General features: G+C 33.2%; 1 protein-coding gene across 1 annotated transcript; it reads left to right on the top strand.

Moving 5' to 3' along the window:
* Positions 1 to 5,015: 5,015 nt before the first annotated feature.
* On the top strand, positions 5,016 to 19,783 carry LOC137832380 (cullin-4). The gene is made up of 17 exons (XM_068640520.1): positions 5,016 to 5,477; positions 6,489 to 6,604; positions 6,725 to 7,071; positions 9,322 to 9,502; positions 9,694 to 9,816; positions 9,904 to 10,191; positions 14,041 to 14,166; positions 14,316 to 14,417; positions 14,513 to 14,566; positions 17,680 to 17,786; positions 17,878 to 17,938; positions 18,040 to 18,171; positions 18,279 to 18,416; positions 18,523 to 18,603; positions 18,752 to 18,832; positions 19,339 to 19,419; positions 19,513 to 19,783. The coding sequence occupies exons 1-17, from the start codon at positions 5,246 to 5,248 to the stop codon at positions 19,624 to 19,626; spliced, it is 2,364 nt and encodes a 787-aa protein (XP_068496621.1). The 5' UTR covers positions 5,016 to 5,245; the 3' UTR covers positions 19,627 to 19,783.
* Positions 19,784 to 19,900: the final 117 nt, after the last annotated feature.

Consider the following 19,900-nt stretch of genomic DNA (forward strand, 5'->3'; position numbering starts at 1 on the left):
AAAATAATTAAAAATATAATGAGTGAAAAAAGTATTAGAAATTGAATGTCGTATAGTATTTAAAAAACTGAGAGTTAAATTTGTAATCCAAAATTTATTTTCTGAAAGTTCAAATTTGTAATCTATATTTTCTTTTCTGTATTCTGAAATACATACCTAACATTTTGATTTTTGCTTTTCGAAATATTTTTTATTTTAAAATTATTTTTAGATTTTCATTTCTGAAAAACAAAATATACAGATGCTTCTAGATTGTTTATTCTACAAGATCTTTCTAAAATCTAATATTTAGAACCCAATTTCATACTTATAAAAAAAATTGTACAGTGCAGTGTCAAGTATGGCCCATTTTGGTGGACTAAGACGGGTTTTTTTAAGAGGCTAAAAATCTTAACCCATTCTTTTTATATGATGGGTAGGAAAACTATCTTGTTAATTTATATTTTTATTAAATTTTACTCTTTTTTTAATTTTATTTTTTCATTTTAACACACATACATATATATATATATATATATATATTAAAATACATTTAATTATATAAATATTTTTAACTAATTATCTATTATTAGTATATTAAGAAGATCTTTAATAACGAAATTATATAAAGTTCTGAATTTTAAAGTATAAAATATCTTAATTAGACATTTTCCTTAAGTTGGATTTTCATCTCATAAGATAAAATTTGTTTTGAAAAATACTCGCAATTTTTATCTCATAATATCAAACCATAAATTATTAATCTTTTTTTTTAATTCTAAAATACATAACTAACATTTTGAATTTTGCTTTTCGAAATATACTTTTTATTTTAAAATTATTTTTTAGATTTCTATTTTTGAAAACTAAAATATACAAATGCTTTTAGATTGTTTATTCTACAAGATCTTTCTAATATCTAATTTTTAGAAACTTCATACTTTTTATAAAAAAAAAATGTACAGTGCGGTGTCAAGTATGAGACGGTTTTCTTTTTGGCAATTTCTCCCTCTTCCATATATTTTTTTTTATGTGTATCCAACATAATTTTTAAAATCTCATTTTTTTCTTGTTTTCTTTGTTTTGGAAAAAAGGTGTAGATGAGTTTGGTGTCTCTTTGAGGTACGGAGGAGGTATTGTTAGTGTGGTGATGGAGGAAATGTTTTACTTTTAGTTGTTGTTCACATTGTTATGAGGTAAGACAACATATGCATCTTCATTTTTTAGTTTTTTGAGTTGAGATGTTCTCGGATCACGATATTCAGAAGCCTATATATAAACTTATAAATGCATGAGTCTGAAAGGCAATGTCAGTAACTACGAATATAGAAATCTGTAAGTTAGTTTAATTTTCAGTTTAGGGTTCTGAATGCTCATGTCCGAAACTGTAATTTGAGTTCTAGATACCTATATCCGAAAGGAGTATTTGACTTATGGATATGAGTATCCAAAATTGTATTTTGGGGTCCGAATTTCTTCATGCAAGAGGTTATTTTGAGGCTTACAGATATTAATATCCAAAAGGTAACTTTGATGTTGTTGTTTTTTCAGTATTGCCAATTGATACATTATACTCATACGTGAGAAATTCATGGGAGATTGATGTGTGGGATGGATTTAACATCCATATCCATTTTAACTAGATTAAATTTATATTGGAATTTTTTTAATCCATTTAAAATAAATTAAATCTAAATTGAATTTACTTTATCAATTAGATTAAATTTATTTTGATCTGGACACAGGTTGACTCAACTTGATATGGGCACGACCTGACTCAACTCAACATGGGCTCAGGCCCACTCGGTTAGATTTGGGCCTGGACCAATTCGACTCGAAATAGGTATGAGTCTAATCAACTCAACATGGGTCTGAGCCCAATCAACTCAACATGGGCTTAAACAGACTCGACTCGACCTGGGCCTAGGTCGACTCAACTTGATATGGACTCATGCCGACTTGGCCCAGATCTACTCGGGTGGAATTGGGTCTAGGCCCAATCGGCTCGACATGAGCCTGTGCCGACTCTATTCAATATGGGTTTAGGCCACCTCAACTCGACATGAACCCAAACCGACTTGGCTCAACCTGGGTTTGGACTAACTTGGTTTGACTTGGTTTCAGTGCTAACTCGACTTAATATTAGACTGAATAAGCTCAATCTGGGTCTGAGCTAACTCAACTCAACATGGACTCGGGTTAACGCAACTCGACATGGCCTCAGGCACACTCGAATCAACATGGACCCAGACTGACTCAACTCGACATGGACTCGGAACGACTTAGCTTGACGTAGGCCCAAGTCAACTCAAAATCCAACCCAAAATCTATTTTGGATAATCCAAAAATATATCCAATCTATACCTAATTTATATCCAGTTAAATGGATTGAACTTAAAATCCAAAATATATAATTTTAAATTTAAGATAAATCCGTTTAAATAAACTTAAAATAATATGAATTTGAATAATTATGAATTGAATTTTGAAATTTATATTTTTTTTTCCACTCTTCCAATTTATTGTTTAATTTGATTAGCATTGGTAATCAACTTTTAATTGAATTGATGTGATGTGGTATAGTATATATATTGATAATATGAATAATCAATGTGGTTCCCAACCGTCCTCTCGCATGTATCACGTGTATTTTTTGTGTAATCAATATAATAAATGGATACTACATCAATTTAAACAAGACTCAATGTAAAAAAGTGTTTAAAAAATTATAAAAATGCGACTAAGGGTGGTGAATAAACCCATCTCCGTGTATATTGTCCATACTTGTTTTGATTTTAACGGGAACTCTGCATTAATCGGGTAGAGTAATACCTACATTTTTAAATCAGGGATAATGACAAGGTTGGGTATTTACGTATCCATCTTCTTCCCCCACAGTACTTATTTTTATTTTAAATTATTTAAACACTTATAACTCATTAAGTACTTTTTTTATTGTTCTATTTGATTATTAGTTTCATTTATTTCAAAAATTAATATTTCTTTCTTTCGCTTCATAAATTATTGTTATCTTCTTAAAATTATTCGACTTGTTCAATATCTACAATGTTCACTTAGATTCTCACTACTTTCTCTTTTATTACACATTTTGTTATTCTTTTGTGTGATTTTTGTTCAAATGATGTATGGTGTCTTTACAAACATAAACCTTAATTTTATTAAATCAAATCATTTTTAAGATACAATTTTATTATTTTTACTCATTTTTAATATTTTTATTTATTTTTTATATGGAAATGTATGACTCTCAACTTCAAATATTTAATCGTGTAAACTCTTAATTTATGGGTAACAGCAAAACTTATATTCTTTGTTTTTTTATCATAAGTTTCATTTCACTTGATAAAATTTTATTTCACTTTTTTTTTCCATTATTTTCTCATATATCCAAAATAATTTTTCTCTCACCAAACCTTTGACTATTATTTTTTTTATGAGATTTTATTCAAATAATTTATTGCATTTTAAAAAATCAATCTTCAATTTCATCAAATCAAATTATTTTTACGACACATATTTAATTATTTTCACTTCATATTTTTATTGGTTTACCTTTATTATGTAAAATTGTATGACTCTTAATTTCTAGCTACTATAATAAAATTGAATTGTCTATGGTTTATATGGCTCACCTTGAACCATCTCAACTTTTATATAATTATTTTCTCCTTTGCTTAGATTATGTAAAGGATAACTTCAATTTTTTTTCCTAATCCTTTCTCATAAATGTAGCTTTATCATGGATGGAATAAAAATGTTTATTTATTATAGTATAAAAATTTATTATCATGAATATTTTTTTATTAGATGTATATTTAAGTTCAAATAAATGCATATTTAAATTCAAAAAATAAATTTATTTCTAGATTATAATTATTATTATTTGTTCGATTTGATTTGATCTAAATGATATGTTATATTTATTAGTGTAAATGAAGAGTGAGGGAACGAGTACAAACAGATATTCAAATTAATGTATACGCGTTAAAAATGATGATGTAACACAAATTTAATAATCATTGAATACAAATATGAGAATGAAGATATGTATATTATCAATATCACTATACAATAAGATTATTAAATAGAAACAAATTTTATAGATAAAAAATAATTAGTTGTTATATTAACTAAAATTAAATACTATCTTAGAGAATGAAAAACATGTTAGTATGTAAATTATTTTCTATTATTGATAAATTTATCAATAATAGAAACTAATTTAGATATCTATAATTGTTTTAGTATTTAATTTAGTCAATATAATAATTCATTATTTTTTATTATTTTTAAAATTATTATTTATTTAATAATTTTTTAGTATTGTAATTTGTGTATAATTTTTTTTAAAATTAGTATGTTCCAAACATTTTTTCTTATTTTCATTCTTATTTTTTTTAAAAAAAAACTTTTTAGTTTTTTTTAACAATGGAAAACCAAAAACACAAAAACAAGTACTTAATTTTCTTACTTTTATTGTTTAAAAAAAGAAACAAGAATAAGTTTCCAAACAATACAATTTTTTATAATTATAAGAGTCAACAATAATTTTGTCCCTATTATGAGTTAAAATTGTTAGGACATTATAAAATAATAATTGAGATTTATTAAATAACAAACAAAAATCTCAAACATGTGTAAGTCATAAAAATTTGGTCCATAATATAAATATGTTCAAAACAATAAGTTAAAAGAATATGTCACGATCATTTCTCTTCCAAAATATATTTTAAATTTTGTAAGTAAATTCTTTTATCTCCATACTCTTAATCCACAAAACTAAAAGTTCTTTTATCCTTAACTCTTAAAAAGTTTTTTTTTTGTTCAACTTTGTTTAAAGAAATACCATTATGTTGTAGGAGAAATGAATTTCCAATTTCCCCTCAAAACTTTCTTCATTGAATTAGAGAAGAACTACATGTTAATTATTAAAACATTAATTTCAATTTCGTTCCCAAAATATTAGTTAAAATTAAGGAGAATAAAGAAAAACAAGATTAAAATATGACCTAATAAAAAAAAAATGAAAATGAAAAGGATATGCTTTGTGTGTAACCTATGGCATGAGAAGGGTGCAGGCTTCTCGCAAGCGAAGCTTTTAGCTTGGTGCGTGTGTTTGTTTGTTTATTTTCCCTTTCCCTTGCTCTCCTCTATAGTTTGGGTGACAACACAAACACAAACGCAAATAAACACAATGGTGTGTTGATCACTCTCTCTCTCTTCTCTCTTCCTCTCTCTCCATTTGATGTCTCTCCCCACCAAACGGTCGGGCACCGCTGGTTCCTCCCCGTCGCCGCCACCCCCTATGAAAAAGGCCAAGTCGCTTCTCCTCCGCGCCCCCTCCGACGACGCCGTTTTGGACTCTTCCCCCATGCCTCTCGACGACGATCTCCCCAATGCCCGCGCCGCCAATCTCTCCCGCAAGAAAGCCACCCCGCCCCAGCCCGCCAAGAAGCTCCTCATCAAGCTCCACAAAGGTCCCTTCCGATTCATTCCACTTCGCTTTTAACCCTTCCTCATCTTTTCTCGAGGGTTTCTCTCTCTCCGATTCCCCAATAACGCCCCTTTTCCTCTTCTCCAATTCTTCCTCGCTTCATTTCTGCTACTTAATTTTAGGTTTTTGCACTTAATTATTGCTTTTGATCTGTAATTGTTCTCGAACTGCTTCTCAAGATTCTACATTCGTTCTGTTCCAGCTTTCATTTCTGCCTCTATTTAGCTTTCTTTTGCTTTGTTCTAGCTTCTTGTCGTCGTATTGGAGTCTAGAGTGCCGTAGATTAGTAACCTTAGCGAGTATGAGTTTCAAACCCTTAGCGGAAGTAAAAACAGTTCTTGTTGTAAGATAATGGCCCTGTGCGGATGAATTTCCCAATAAACACTTATACGGGAAGGAGACAGGAAGCTGAACTTAACTTCTGCACTTCAGCGTTGCGAGAAGTTAGACAAGGGAACTTTAATCAATTGTATATGTGTTTTGTATTTATCGTGGATAATACTGTTTTATAGATGCTGCTGTGGAAAGCTCGGCTGTAAGAAATTACGGGAATCTGGATCGAGCTAGTGGATGTTGATGATATCCATTGTCTGCCTTTTTCTGACATGTTCTCCTAGTGGTTTTGAGTTTTGTTGGCACGATAGCATGCTGCCATTTCCAAGATAGTGATTGTAGCTTGGGTTACGGACTTACCGTTAGACTGTTATATCATGTTGTTTATTTAATTTTGAGTGATCTTTTGATCACATTTCTCTCTAGATTCCTGGTCTGAAACTCTTAAGTGCCTCGTGCCTGTCTTGTGATTATGTTGGATAGGCCTGTTAACTTGGCTGTGCTTTGAGTTTGTTTTTATTTAGCATATATTTCTATCTTCATTCTCTTCTGTTGAAAATTCATTGACGTTGTTGTATATATAAATAATATCTAATTTGTAGCTTATGAATAGGATGGCTTCTAAATTTCTATCTAATTTTTTTCTGTTCTTCTTTTGTAGCTAAGCCAACATTGCCCACGAATTTTGAGGAGGATACATGGGCAAAACTAAAGTCTGCCATTTGTGCTATATTTTTGAAGCAACCAAACTCTTGTGACTTGGAGAAGCTTTATCAGGTAATAATGGAATTTCTGTAATTATTATTATTATTTTTGCTATCGCGGTTGATTTAGACATGTGAATATTCATCTTTGACCAGCTGATTGGTATTTCATGTGAACTTATAATCTCCGTAGGCTGTGAATGATCTATGCCTTTATAAAATGGGTGGAAATCTTTATCAAAGAATAGAAAAGGAGTGTGAATCACATATATCTGCAGCGCTGCAGTCTTTGGTTGGCCAAAGCCCAGATTTGGTTGTTTTCCTGTCTCTAGTTGAGAGATGTTGGCAGGATCTTTGTGACCAAATGTTGATGATTCGTGGTATAGCCTTGTATCTGGATAGGACGTATGTGAAACAAACGGCAAATGTCCGGTCATTATGGGACATGGGCTTACAACTTTTCCGCAAACATCTTTCATTGTCTCCTGAAGTAGAACACAAAACTGTTACTGGTCTTCTTCGAATGATTGAAAGTGAAAGGTTAGTCCATTTTTGCAATCTCAATTTTGTAAAGACTGGAAAACTGTCATATACATGCTGCCTAATGTTTAAATGTTCCATATTTCTATCCATGTATGTATGGGTGAGGTGGGGTGGAGGTTTTGTTGGCTCTTCTCTCTCTCTCTCTCTCTCTCTCTATGTTTGTGCCTGCCTCCATTCCTTTAATTTTTTGTATGCAATTAATTGCATACATGCTGAATACACTTGCCAATAGTGATATCACTGATCACAAAATATCATTCTCCAAACTACAATTACTAATTTGATTTCTATTTAAGTTCACGACTAAACACATTCCTCTACCCTTATCTTTCTTAAGATTTTTGCTCTTGATATTAATTGGGCATGTTTTGCTAGTGGGTTTGGATATTCAAATGTGTATATAGTTCTAGGGGAGTGGCCATTTAAATTTTAGGTTAGCAAAATGACCTAGGATGGTTGCTTTTTATTCCCAAAAAGTGAGGGATAATACCCAGCCTCACCAGGTCTCTTCCTTTTGTGATGTAGTAGAGAAATTAGAGAAGTTCTTAATAGATATAACTAGTAATTATTTTACTTTTGGAATTGTCTCCTCATGAATTGAGATCTTCTCATGATCCTCCAACATTAGGTCAACACAATGTGCAACAAAAGGTGTCCATAATAGCCTTTTCCTCTTTGCCATCAACATTTGACCAACAACTTTGTAGTTTGCTACATTATCGGTCGCAACATGAATGACATTGTCTTCTCCCACATTTCCTTCTTCACTTCATCAGTAACATCCATGCAAGCTCCAACATCCTTTTGAGTACTACCAACCAAGTGATGCTTCAACCAATAAACTTCCCTTGTTATTGCCTTTTGACAGTATTTGCATTGAAGTTTCCTAGTATCCTGAGCACCTGAGATAAAATGCTTCCAAGATATATCATTCCTATTTCCTAGAGCATTTTGGGAGCAACGGGTATAAAGGAGTTTGAAGTTGGATTTGAAGTTATTTTAATGATTGAGGGTGCAGAATTGCGGTGCAATGGAATAAATAGAGGGAGCAAAATGGATTGTACTACACCTTGGGTGTAGTGCAATTTGATTTAAAAACAGTGTTGTACTGTGGTGGGATGGAAAAGAACAGAGGAAGTGTAATTGGACTCCATTTTGGTTTATTATAAACTGAAGAACAAAGTGGTACGGTGCGGTGGAAAAAAAGCAAAAAAAGCAAAGGGAGAAAGATGGATTGGAATGAGTGAGTGGAGTTTGAAAGTGAAAGTAAATAGTTGAAGAAAAAGAGGATTTTTTTATGTTTTAGGGAGAGGAGAGTCGTAGTCATCACATATTTTAACCAAGGGAGATCGGTAGTTGTTCAATGGAGCATGGCTCGTGGTTTCTTGATTTGTCTAGGCAATGACAGTTTTTCACTTATGGAAGAGAGGGAGTCACATTTTGTACCTCCCATACTTTATGGAAGAGAGCAATGCCATGATGCAATTGGGCTTTGAAAGTACAAATTGGGTCAAGCATCCCAACCCAATAAAATCCTAGATACTCACTGAAGAGATGCCATGAAGAAGTGTCACATGCATGGTGCAACGAGGAGCGTCGTCGAGGCTGCGAGAGGAGCTGCCATTGCAAGGTATGATGAGGCCGCGAGAGGCGCCACCGCAAGGTATGTCGAGGCTGCAAGAGGTTTTGTCGTGAGTAACATTAACGTTATTAGAAGCATTGCCATGAGGTATGTCGAGTCTACAAAAGGCGCTACTGCTGTGAGGAAGATTGCCACAAAGTGTCGAGCTCGAGAGAGGTGCCGTTGTGAGAGGGATTGCATCGCAAGACTCGCCGCTCCCACGCGAGTTGCAATTTACAATGTTGATCCCACACGATACACTGAAATCGCAACTTCTAGGTGATGCGAGATCGGAGAGGGAGAAGAAGATCGTAGAGTCGTATGATCTTATGGTTTGAATGAATCACGTTTTTGACTACCGGGGTAGTGACCTATGTAATCACTTCAATTGGGCATCCAATCAAAATATATTGGAATGTCAACTATTATTTATTTTATTTAAATCTATTGCAACTTTTGTATGTGGAATATGCAAACGGTTGGGTTTTATTAACATATGGGATCTTTGCATAAAATATAAGACTTCATTTTCTTATTACAATTATACTTTCTTATTGAGTTTCAGAAAGTTAGCTGGAAGATCCTTTTGTGCCGTGTGTTACATATTTTTTCTTTTGTCTTCTCAGAAAAGGTGAAGCAGTGGATAGAACCCTTCTAAACCATCTTTTAAAGATGTTTACTGCTCTGGGAATTTATGCAGAAAGCTTTGAGAAGCCATTCCTTGAATGCACATCTGAATTTTATGCTGCTGAAGGTGTAAAATACATGCAGCAATCAGATGTTCCAGATTATTTGAAGCATGTGGAGGTGTTTTCTTTTCCTTAACCCATTGTATTATTTTATTGGCTTTAGTTATTTGTCTAATTCTTTAATAAATGGATTATGTCAATCGATATTAGAGTTTTATCTACTAATAAAAGTTATCTTTCATTGTCAGTTCTTCCCTTGTCCACGTTGTGTACTTACTGCTGGTATGTTTTTGGCTGGACCTTTTGCAGATAAGATTGCAAGAAGAACATGAAAGATGTTTGATCTACTTGGATGCAAGTACTAGGAAGCCATTGATAGCAACAGCAGAAAAACAACTTCTTGAACGTCATATACCTGCCATTCTTGATAAGGTTTTGATTAACGTCAACTACTGGAGTTTGAGCTGGTAATTTTTTTTTTCTTTCCATTGCTTAAATGTTATTTTGTGTTTTATATAGGGCTTCGCAATGCTTATGGATGGGAATCGTATTGAAGACCTTCAGAGAATGTATTCACTCTTTTTAAGGGTCAATGCCCTTGAGTCACTGAGGCAGGCAATTAGTTCATACATCAGGAGAACTGGTCAGGGCATTGTTATGGACGAGGAGAAAGATAAAGATATGGTTTCATCCCTTTTGGAATTTAAGGCTTCTCTTGACACAACATGGGAAGAAAGTTTTTCCAAGAATGAAGCATTCTGTAACACCATCAAAGATTCATTTGAGTATCTCATCAATCTTCGTCAGGTACTTCTCATTTTGTGGTGTTAGTTTCCATTTAATAAATATCCCAACCCAAGATAGAAAGCCCCAGTCAACCTTCTGGAAATATCTCAACCTAATATGAGCATAAATAAGAATTCTTATCTGCTATATATTATGTGTAAGTGACTGGCAATCCTAATAGCGCAAAATGATGGCTGTAAAAGATAGTTGACTTGATTTTTCTGTTTTTATAATTTATTCAAAGCTAAGTTATTTTTTTGTTCAAACTTCCAAGTTTGTAGCTTTACTGCTTACACTGACTTCAATAACAGAATCTGTGAACTGTAAGATAGTAGTTTTAGAACGAGGCCTCTACCTAATTATACCTTCTATAGCTTTATAAAACCGGAATCTGCTAGTGATAGATGCCATTGCTGCATAGATCAATAAAGCTATTATCCTTTTCAGGCCATTGAACTCCTTTCATTCCTTTCCTTCTTTCCTATATGTTATAGCAGTGTAGCAGTCACCTTCATATATTTTTCAATGAAAAAAATATATTAATAGGAAGGAGAACATGTACATCAGTGCTTAGTATAAATCCTCCTAAAAAGATAAAGTAGAGTCATTAATTGAGTGGAATGAGAAAGAGAAATTCCCCTAAAAGAGAAGATCCAGACTAAATGTTTGAAGGAATTACAGAGCAGTCCTATTTCTTTGCACATTAGCAATTGAATTTCTAGTGATCTAGCCTTTACAAATTCTCCAGTTCTTGTCATGCCTCATTTGCATCATCACTGAACATTAGGATTTCTTTGCCACCAGGGCAATAACTTTCATGTGATAATACTGAGTATTGCTATCCCTACTTCTTATCCATTGGGTTCTGGCTTTCTGATGCCATGTTAATTCTTCTTGATTCAAAGTTCCTTGAAATTCATTTGTTGAATCCTTTTCCAGCTTTTCTAGGAATAGGTTCCTTGTGTTTAGGTTAGCCTGTTTCCTCTTAATACCCCCATTAACCTTGGGTCATCTATTCTTATATCACTGAACGTAAATTTATTCCATTTCCTCATGTCCATGTTCCTCAGTTCGACATTGATTCCTCCATTGGCTCTCCAACCTTTCTCGACCGTCTATGTATGCCTTATGTACCACCCAAGCCCTCTCAAATTGAAGAGGGTTTGTATATATGGGTCTTCTATAATAATCTATTCCCATCTTGCACAGGTTAGGTTTGTGGTATGAGAACTGAACCATGGGAAGAACCTCAAGAAATCTCCCTACACTACATTTGTTGTAGCTTTTACGGGATTGCATCCAGTTGGGATTTCAAAATATTTTAAGAGACTAGTGGTATTCAATCAAGATTTTTAAACTTTAAAAAAATCTTACGGTGTTCAATCAAAGACTATTAGGATTGTTTTAGAAGGCAACATAATCTAGTGGTATTCAGTTAATATTTTAAAAGACTAAAAAAAAATCATCTGGCATACAAAATCATACAAATTTCAATGGATTATTTTCTTTATTGGATTTTGTGATTTTTGCGACTTTTATTTGTACATAAAATACCATTCCTATGAAGCAAGCTCATCCAAATATGAGACTTTCTACTCTCATTCAGACTTTTGTCAATCTCAATAGTTACAACAATTGTAGAGTTCTCTCTGTCAGTTTTATATGTTTTTCTACATCCAAGTAATTGTTTTCTATTATTATTCGGGTTTATTGCTTCCTACAATCAATTTCTGGGTTACGACCATTACTATTATTATATATAATTTTTCAATCAATGAGAATAAGCTCTTTCATTTCTTAGTTGACTTTTATACATTATGTTGTTCTATGACTTACCGAGTCCTTAAAATTTTCCATTACCATAGCACTGAAATGCACTTTGATTCACGAAATTTTGCAAAATAGGATGATAGGTATAGATGTATTTCACTGTGAAAAGGTAAAAATATGAAGTTCTTATCATTTATTTTTTTAAATACTTGAAATAGTTTAAATTTTTTGTAAATCCATAGAATCCTTTCAGATCTTATGATTTCATATTTTATAAATTTTTTAGAATCAAAATTTCAAAATCCTAATCATAAAAGATTTTTTTAAAAATCTTCAAAAATTCATTACATTCTTACAAAATCTTTTAAAATCTACATGACTTTTTTTTATGTAAAAAAATATATTGAAATCCCAATTGAATGCACCCCCCTTAGTCTTTGTAAAGTCTTTCCAAATCTAGAGGGGGTGCTGCTGCTGTATGTATCCGGTTCCCACGGTCTAAGCCCACTGCTCTATATGCTTTCTCTTATAAATTTATATCTTTTTACAAATATTATTCCTCATACCTCTTTCCTGATTCATCAGCTATAGTATTTATTTTAGGTTTTCTGCCACCATCCAAGCCTTCCTTGTTTGCCCTGAGATGCTCTTCACCCTTTCTCAGAGACCTTTCTCCAACACTTTCTGGGATTGGTGTATATGGGTACATAGTAACCTTGATTCTCATTCCCATACATGACTTACACATGAATGAATTGAAAGACCTTCTCTAGTACCACCACGCCCACAGTATGAGACTTCCAGGATGAAATATTCAACTTTAAAAGAAAAGCCTCTTGTGTAGCTATAAAGCAAAAATATCCTCTCATATGTCATTTGTCTCCAACCAACTGTGAGAGAATTGCTGTAAAGTGCACTGCTATAGAAACACTTCCTTCTTTTTTCTGCTAAAGCCTTTTGAGTTTAACAGAAGAATATACTCAAGGGGAGAGAGTACATATCCTATCCACTGTTACATAATAATCTCAAACATGGTGGTGAAATTCCTCAATAGACTTTATTTAGTAAATACTGGGCCAAGGCTCGTCCAGAGCATAAAGCTCCTGCAGAATGCTTTACTTTACAAGAGACTTCCAGCCTAAATTTCAGAATACTATACACACCAAATCTGATTCCCTGCTTCTTCCCTGTAAACCATCCTAAAGTTCTAACATAATTGCCTCACATTAGTTATTGCACTCTACATTATGAAAAGACTGTCTGTAAAACTGCCACACTTCTTACAACAACTGCCTCATGCATGGTAATTGCACTCTATGCTCACCTCCTGAGTAAATGAACTGTATATTGTATTAAACATATCAAGATAGAGAGAGGTATGTTAGGTCTATGAATCTGGAACATTTCAGTGTACTATCACTGAGCAGAGATGAAAAGTGACTTGTGAATGGACCTCAAGAAAAAGGATGAAGTGGCATAAGGGTGCCTAAATTAAGTTCTCCCAGGGCTCAAGTCAATTTAGCCATTGGCCCTGTTTGGTGGGGGTGTTAACAGAAACCAACAATGGGAATTCTTCATTGTCTTTGCAAGCTTACCATTTACTGAGGAAACATAGAAAAAAAAAACCCATTAAGGAACACCCACATACTGTATAGATCATACTCTATATTCATAATTCTATAACTAATGGGTTTTAGTGTAACATTCATGTACATAATACTTTTATAGTCATGTAAAACCACTACAACCTAGGAAAACATTATTACTGTATAATTCCTTGAATTTTTAATATATACATATATAATGCTAAGCAAATTCATTGTGCTGTTTGTTTCTCACCTTGCGGATAGCTTGATTTTTGGCATACCTTTTACCTCGTGGCCTAAACTTCAAAATTCCAATTTTGGCCATTCTCATTCCTGTGATTGAGTATCTGTGCAAGCTGTTGATTAATAATACTATCTTTTGTCCATTAGAGGGCTTGTGAAGATGTGCTTTCTGGTGTTCGGCTTAGGTCTTTATTTTTTACATTTATGTGGGATTTATTTTACAAGTGATTTGCAATCAACTAACTGCTTTCCTATTTTTTTCCCTCACCAGAACCGACCTGCCGAGTTGATTGCCAAGTTTTTAGATGAGAAACTCCGTGCAGGTAACAAGGGAACTTCAGAAGAAGAGTTAGAGGGCACACTTGATAAAGTCCTGGTTTTATTCAGGTTCATACAGGTATGTTGGATGTTTCATTGGTGGAGTAGCTAACAACACCTTATTCCCTGTATTTTTTTGTTTATGCTCATGATGCTATCATGCACTTCTACAGATCTTTCTTTTCCATACTGATATTGGCAAGATTTCTTGGCATTTTGTTGTTACAGGGCAAGGATGTGTTTGAGGCATTTTATAAGAAAGATCTTGCAAAAAGACTGCTGTTAGGAAAGAGTGCTTCTATTGATGCCGAGAAATCTATGATCTCCAAGGTTAGGGATTTTCTTCCTTATTTATTTTCTGAAATAATCAAATGGTTTCTCATACAAGTTTTAGTAATATCAACAGTTTTCTTTTGTTAATACAGTTGAAGACTGAGTGTGGCAGCCAGTTCACTAACAAACTAGAAGGGATGTTTAAGGTACACATCTTTGAATTAAACCTCATTTTTGGCCAAAAATTTCATTGAGAATTTGAACATGGTTAGAATTTTTTGGTTACATTTTATATTCAACAGTACGGTTGAACTTGGATTTCGATTTTGTAAATTCCTTTTTAATCATGAGATTGTTGATTATTTAAACTATAGGCTGTTTCCTTATTATTATTCGTCTTGATCATTAGATGATTTATTATAATGTTTAGCTTTCCTAGTTTCTGTAATTAGGACAATGGTTTAAGCTTTCCTAGTTATTTTGATATAGGATCAATTCAAATTTGTTATAGCCTTTTTATCTAGAATTTAGTTGTATAAAAACATGTACATAGATTTGTGAATACCAATGGAAACTATTCATTTCACTAAACTGAAATCCTATTGCTTATTAAATTTATTGTAATTCTCATTTGAAAAGGCAATAAACTATATTTGACACTAAAAAAGGTTCAGAAAATTACTCTTCTCGCAAACTGTACTATTTTGCATGTATAAAATCTACAGCGTTGCAATAGTATGCATAAATTATTTAGTAGATTTCATTCGTCAATAAGCGTTTACCACCCACGTGACACATCAAATGACCCATCACTCATTTAAATGTATTTTTGAACTCTCTGAAATAGACAAAGATTTAGTATCTTTCTTTATGAAAGTCCATATATTAGGTTTTGGTTGGGTTTTGTTGAGTACTATGATATTGGTGAAATGCTATTGAGTAACTGAACACTTGGCAAATTATGAATTTATATAAACATTCTAGAACTAATTATGATTAAAAATATTAATGAGCAGTAGATGAAAAATCTCTAACTGATACATGAATCTGAACGTTCATGTATCCTGAACATTACAGTTAATAGCTAATTTGCTTCCAATCCATCAGGCTTGGTAGTTGGAATGAATTTGGGCCCTTAAGTATAAATTCACGTATATGGATCTGGGTCCTTAAGTGATTTTGTCAAGATCTCTGCAAGTTGATCATTTTAGTTTACTGACTCAATAATGATTTCTTTTGGCAGAATCTTCTCATTAACTTACTCACAGTTAATTTCCATGTTTGGTCCGTTTTTGAAATATTAGATTAGACGCAATGTGAAGGCTGCTTGATTATCGTAAAACAAAATCATTGTTTAATGTTATAAGACTTCAATTTTTGAAATAGTCCAAGCAAGTCTGCATGTAACAAGCCGTAACCCTATATTATGGGCTAGATCAAGCAGCATATTTTTTTTACTTTCCTGTGAGAGAATATCCACATAGTACCCCACAGTAGAGTGTATATCAATAATCTATTTAAGACCATGCCCAATCTGCATCATAGTGCCCAGCTATCTTCATCTATCATTCCCTTTGAAGTAGCCTTTTTGATGTACCTGAGAATAGAAACCAATGCATCCTAGTGGTCAGATGGGGGGATTGCATAAATTGATTCGTCACAAGTAGAAAAGAAATTTCAGGTCTAATAATTATAAGATAAATGAGTTTTTCAACCAGTCTTTGGTTTCTTTTTTTGATCTAAATATGGTTCTCCTTGTTTGGGCAACACCTTTTTATTAAGATCCGTGGGACTGAAATGGGTCTTTAAATGTGGTTCTCCTATATCATTGGCTAGATCCAAGCAACATTTTTTTCGTTGTACTTTTATGTGAGAGAATATCCACCAATTGACACATAGTACCGCAGTAGAGTTTATATCAATAACCTATTTTAGACCATGCCCAATCTGCATCATAGTACCCATTATCTGACATTATCTTTGAAGTAGCCTTTTTGATGTACCTGAGAATACAAACCACTGCATCCTAGTGGTCAGTATGGGGGGATTGCATAAATTGATTCGCTACAACTACAAAAGAAATTTCAGGTATAATAATTATAAGATAAATGAGTTTTTCAACCAGTCTTTAATTATTATTTTTTTGGATCTAAATGATATGCTTTATTGTGCTTTAGCCCAAATTTTTGCACAAAAAACGTAAGTGTCCAAATCAAACTCTTGGAGGTTGTTCAAGTCCATAAAGATATAGATTAAATCTGCAAACCAAGCTAGACTCCCTTTGAGCTACAAACCCAAGAGGCTGCTACATATAGATTTCCTCTTCTAGCTCTCCATGGAGATAGCATTTATAATGTCCAATTGATGATGTGGTAAGTGACAAATTGAAGCCATTGCAAGAAAGAGAATAACTAATCATCTTGGCCATGTGGGAGGTGTCATTGTGGTCAAGAACATATATCGTTTGTTGATTGAGTGGTACAAATTTATTTTAAGCCTTGAATATATCCAATAAAAACATTTGATGGATTGAACAAAGAACTTGTCTAATTCTGGAGACATTATGAACAAAATAAGTACACCGAAAAACGAGGAGGAATATAATAAGGAAATACATATAAAAACATTTGAGTTGACAGCTTGAACAAAGAACTTGTCTAATTCTGGAGACATTATGAACAAAATAAGTACGCCGAAAAACGAGGAGGAATATAATAAGGAACTTTATTATAAAGAGATGTAGAATACACACAATTTATTAGAAAACCAATACTTAAAACTTCTTCACCCCACTGATGATCAAGAACATTTGCCTAGAGTGTTACAAAAGCAAGAGGTACTTCCTAGCAAATGTGTATTTTTTCTTTTTCTTTTTGTTATTCCAATGTGTTGAAGTTTATGGGAACAAGCATAGTGTGAACAGTAAAAACAGCTTGAATCAGTGATTTATAGTGGACGATCCAGCTTTCAGGACTTGGATGAGTATGCATCGTGACATTGGAGAGCTCTGGGAAATTGAGCAGCATCGAACCTGTAGTGTTACGAAGTGGTAAATGCTCGAATAAAGAAGCACCCCACAGATTGTGTATTTATACACATTCCAGAGTTGATTATAATTAAAATCCTTACAGAGCAGTAAATAAAAAACTATAACTGATACATGGATCTGGATAATCATGTATCTTCAACATTAAAAGCTAATAACTAATGATCACATAGTTTTGTACATCTACTCTATGATGATCTGACAAACTTCATGCATCAATATAGCTTTTCTATCCATTGTTTTTTATAACTTATGTTTTTTTTTCTGATTCAGGACATTGAATTATCAAAAGAAATAAACGAGTCCTTCAAACAGTCATCCCAGGCTAGGACAAAACTCCCATCAGGGATTGAAATGAGTGTTCATGTCTTGACAACTGGGTAAACTGTGTTTTCCCTTTCTTTTCATTTATAATTCTTATGTGCTTCTGTTTTTTCAGTGAATCTAATTGGAATTATTGGATGAGTGTAGGTACTGGCCAACATATCCACCCATGGATGTTAGACTTCCTCATGAATTGAACGTTTACCAGGTTCAGCATACACCATAAATGTTCTTTTAAATGTTGGCGTCCTTGATACTTTAAGTGACTTTCTTTACACGGTTCTTTCCTTTCCATTATTCTTTCTTCAGGATATTTTCAAAGAGTTCTATCTAAGCAAATACAGTGGAAGACGCCTGATGTGGCAAAATTCATTAGGTCACTGTGTCTTAAAGGCAGAGTTTCCTAAAGGGAAAAAAGAGCTGGCTGTCTCCCTATTTCAGGTTGGCCTCTTAAAAACCATTATTTAATATGTTTTCATTTATAGTAGTCTATCTTGTGTTGCACACATTTTTCTCTTATTAATTCTGTATGTCTGGGTGTGCTTCAGACTGTTGTTCTGATGTTATTCAATGATGCTGAGAAACTAAGTTTTCAAGATATAAAGGACTCTACTAGTATTGAGGACAAGGAACTTAGAAGGACTCTGCAATCACTTGCCTGTGGGAAAGTTCGTGTCCTACAAAAGGTGTGTTTGTAATCATTTGCAGAATAACCAGTTTATGATTTTGTTTTTACAGTTATAAGTTATTTTTAATTTCTAATTTTGATTCCTTTTGTTGCACATGCAACAGTTGCCAAAGGGTAGAGATGTGGAGGATGATGACTCATTTGTTTTTAATGAAGGATTTGCAGCTCCTCTGTACCGTATAAAGGTACCATATCCAATACTTAGGAGCATTAATTAGTGAATCTCAAAATTTCATTTACGTTTTCTGGTTTCAGTTACCATAGTTTTTAGCCCTCCTCTAACTAATGATTATGAAATGCTTTTCCTAACTAATATGGTATTGGGGAGTGCAGGTGAATGCAATTCAGTTGAAGGAGACGGTGGAGGAGAACACAAGCACCACTGAAAGAGTTTTCCAAGACCGTCAGTATCAGGTCAATTTTCTTTTCTCAAAATCCCTCCACTCTTTGCTCAGATAACAGAGCACTAATGCACAAAGGAATATGACGGCCTTAAATCCATAAGAAACTTGTATGCGTGGTCGTACTGGATATTTTCATGAATGGCCATGTCTACACTTGGAATGAACATTAAACCTCCGAAGCATAACCTTTTAATGAGAAAAACATGTTAAAGTTTTTAATTTTTTGATATCATTAAAAGTCATAAAGTTAATTGTGATATAAATATAATATTTGATTTTTGGTTATGTTCACAAAATTGGGAAATGATAATTTAGATATCGGAAGTTGTATATCTAATTTTACTGACTGACCCATCGAAGGAAGATGCCTTGGTTGGGCATCGTATTATAGACACTCAATGTTTTCCTATATGTCCAGGTATCCAAGCTACCTAGGTGTTGCTACTGCCTATGTACTAGACATGTAATGATAATTACGATGTAACATATTTTCGTTGCTGGCTCGGTTCACTGCAGGTTGATGCTGCTATTGTGAGGATAATGAAGACTAGGAAAGTGCTTAGTCATACCCTTCTTATTACCGAACTCTTTCAACAGGTGACGCCATTTCCTTTCGGTTATTTAATTCAAGTGTTGTCTGTGAATTCCCCATTACTGATTTGAGGAAGTGATTTGTTTTTGTGGACACAGCTAAAATTTCCAATAAAACCAGCGGACTTGAAGAAAAGGATCGAAAGCCTGATTGACAGGGAGTATCTGGAGAGGGACAAGAACAATCCTCAAATATACAATTATCTGGCATAGTTTATTTTACTTCATTTCACATTTTGAAGTTTCTTTTGTTTAATGACCCTTGTCATATATGTACAGTAACGACGGATTCTCTCCACTCCTCTATTTTTCTTTCCCTTCATTTATGGACAACTGTACTTTAATTGTAAAGCATATTCTACCCCTTGAATTTCTTTTCATTTAGATCAAAATTCAAAATTCTTCCAGGAAATGATACAGAAATTCAAAAGAATTGGTCATTAACAACCTTCATTGACCGAGATCATACTTTTTCCCCGAGACATTG

The sequence above is a fragment of the Phaseolus vulgaris genome, chromosome 6 (assembly GCF_000499845.2).
Source record: "Phaseolus vulgaris cultivar G19833 chromosome 6, P. vulgaris v2.0, whole genome shotgun sequence".
Classification (NCBI taxonomy): Eukaryota; Viridiplantae; Streptophyta; class Magnoliopsida; order Fabales; family Fabaceae; genus Phaseolus; species Phaseolus vulgaris.

Excerpts from the sequence above, each read along its gene's own strand:
- LOC137832380 (XM_068640520.1), top strand. The coding sequence starts at position 5,246 with ATGTCTCTCCCCACCAAACGGTCGGGCACCGCTGGTTCCTCCCCGTCG. Across the intron at positions 18,172-18,278 it reads TGGCTGTCTCCCTATTTCAG|ACTGTTGTTCTGATGTTATT; the intron begins GTTGGCCTCTTA and ends GGTGTGCTTCAG. Across the intron at positions 18,604-18,751 it reads CTCCTCTGTACCGTATAAAG|GTGAATGCAATTCAGTTGAA; the intron begins GTACCATATCCA and ends TGGGGAGTGCAG.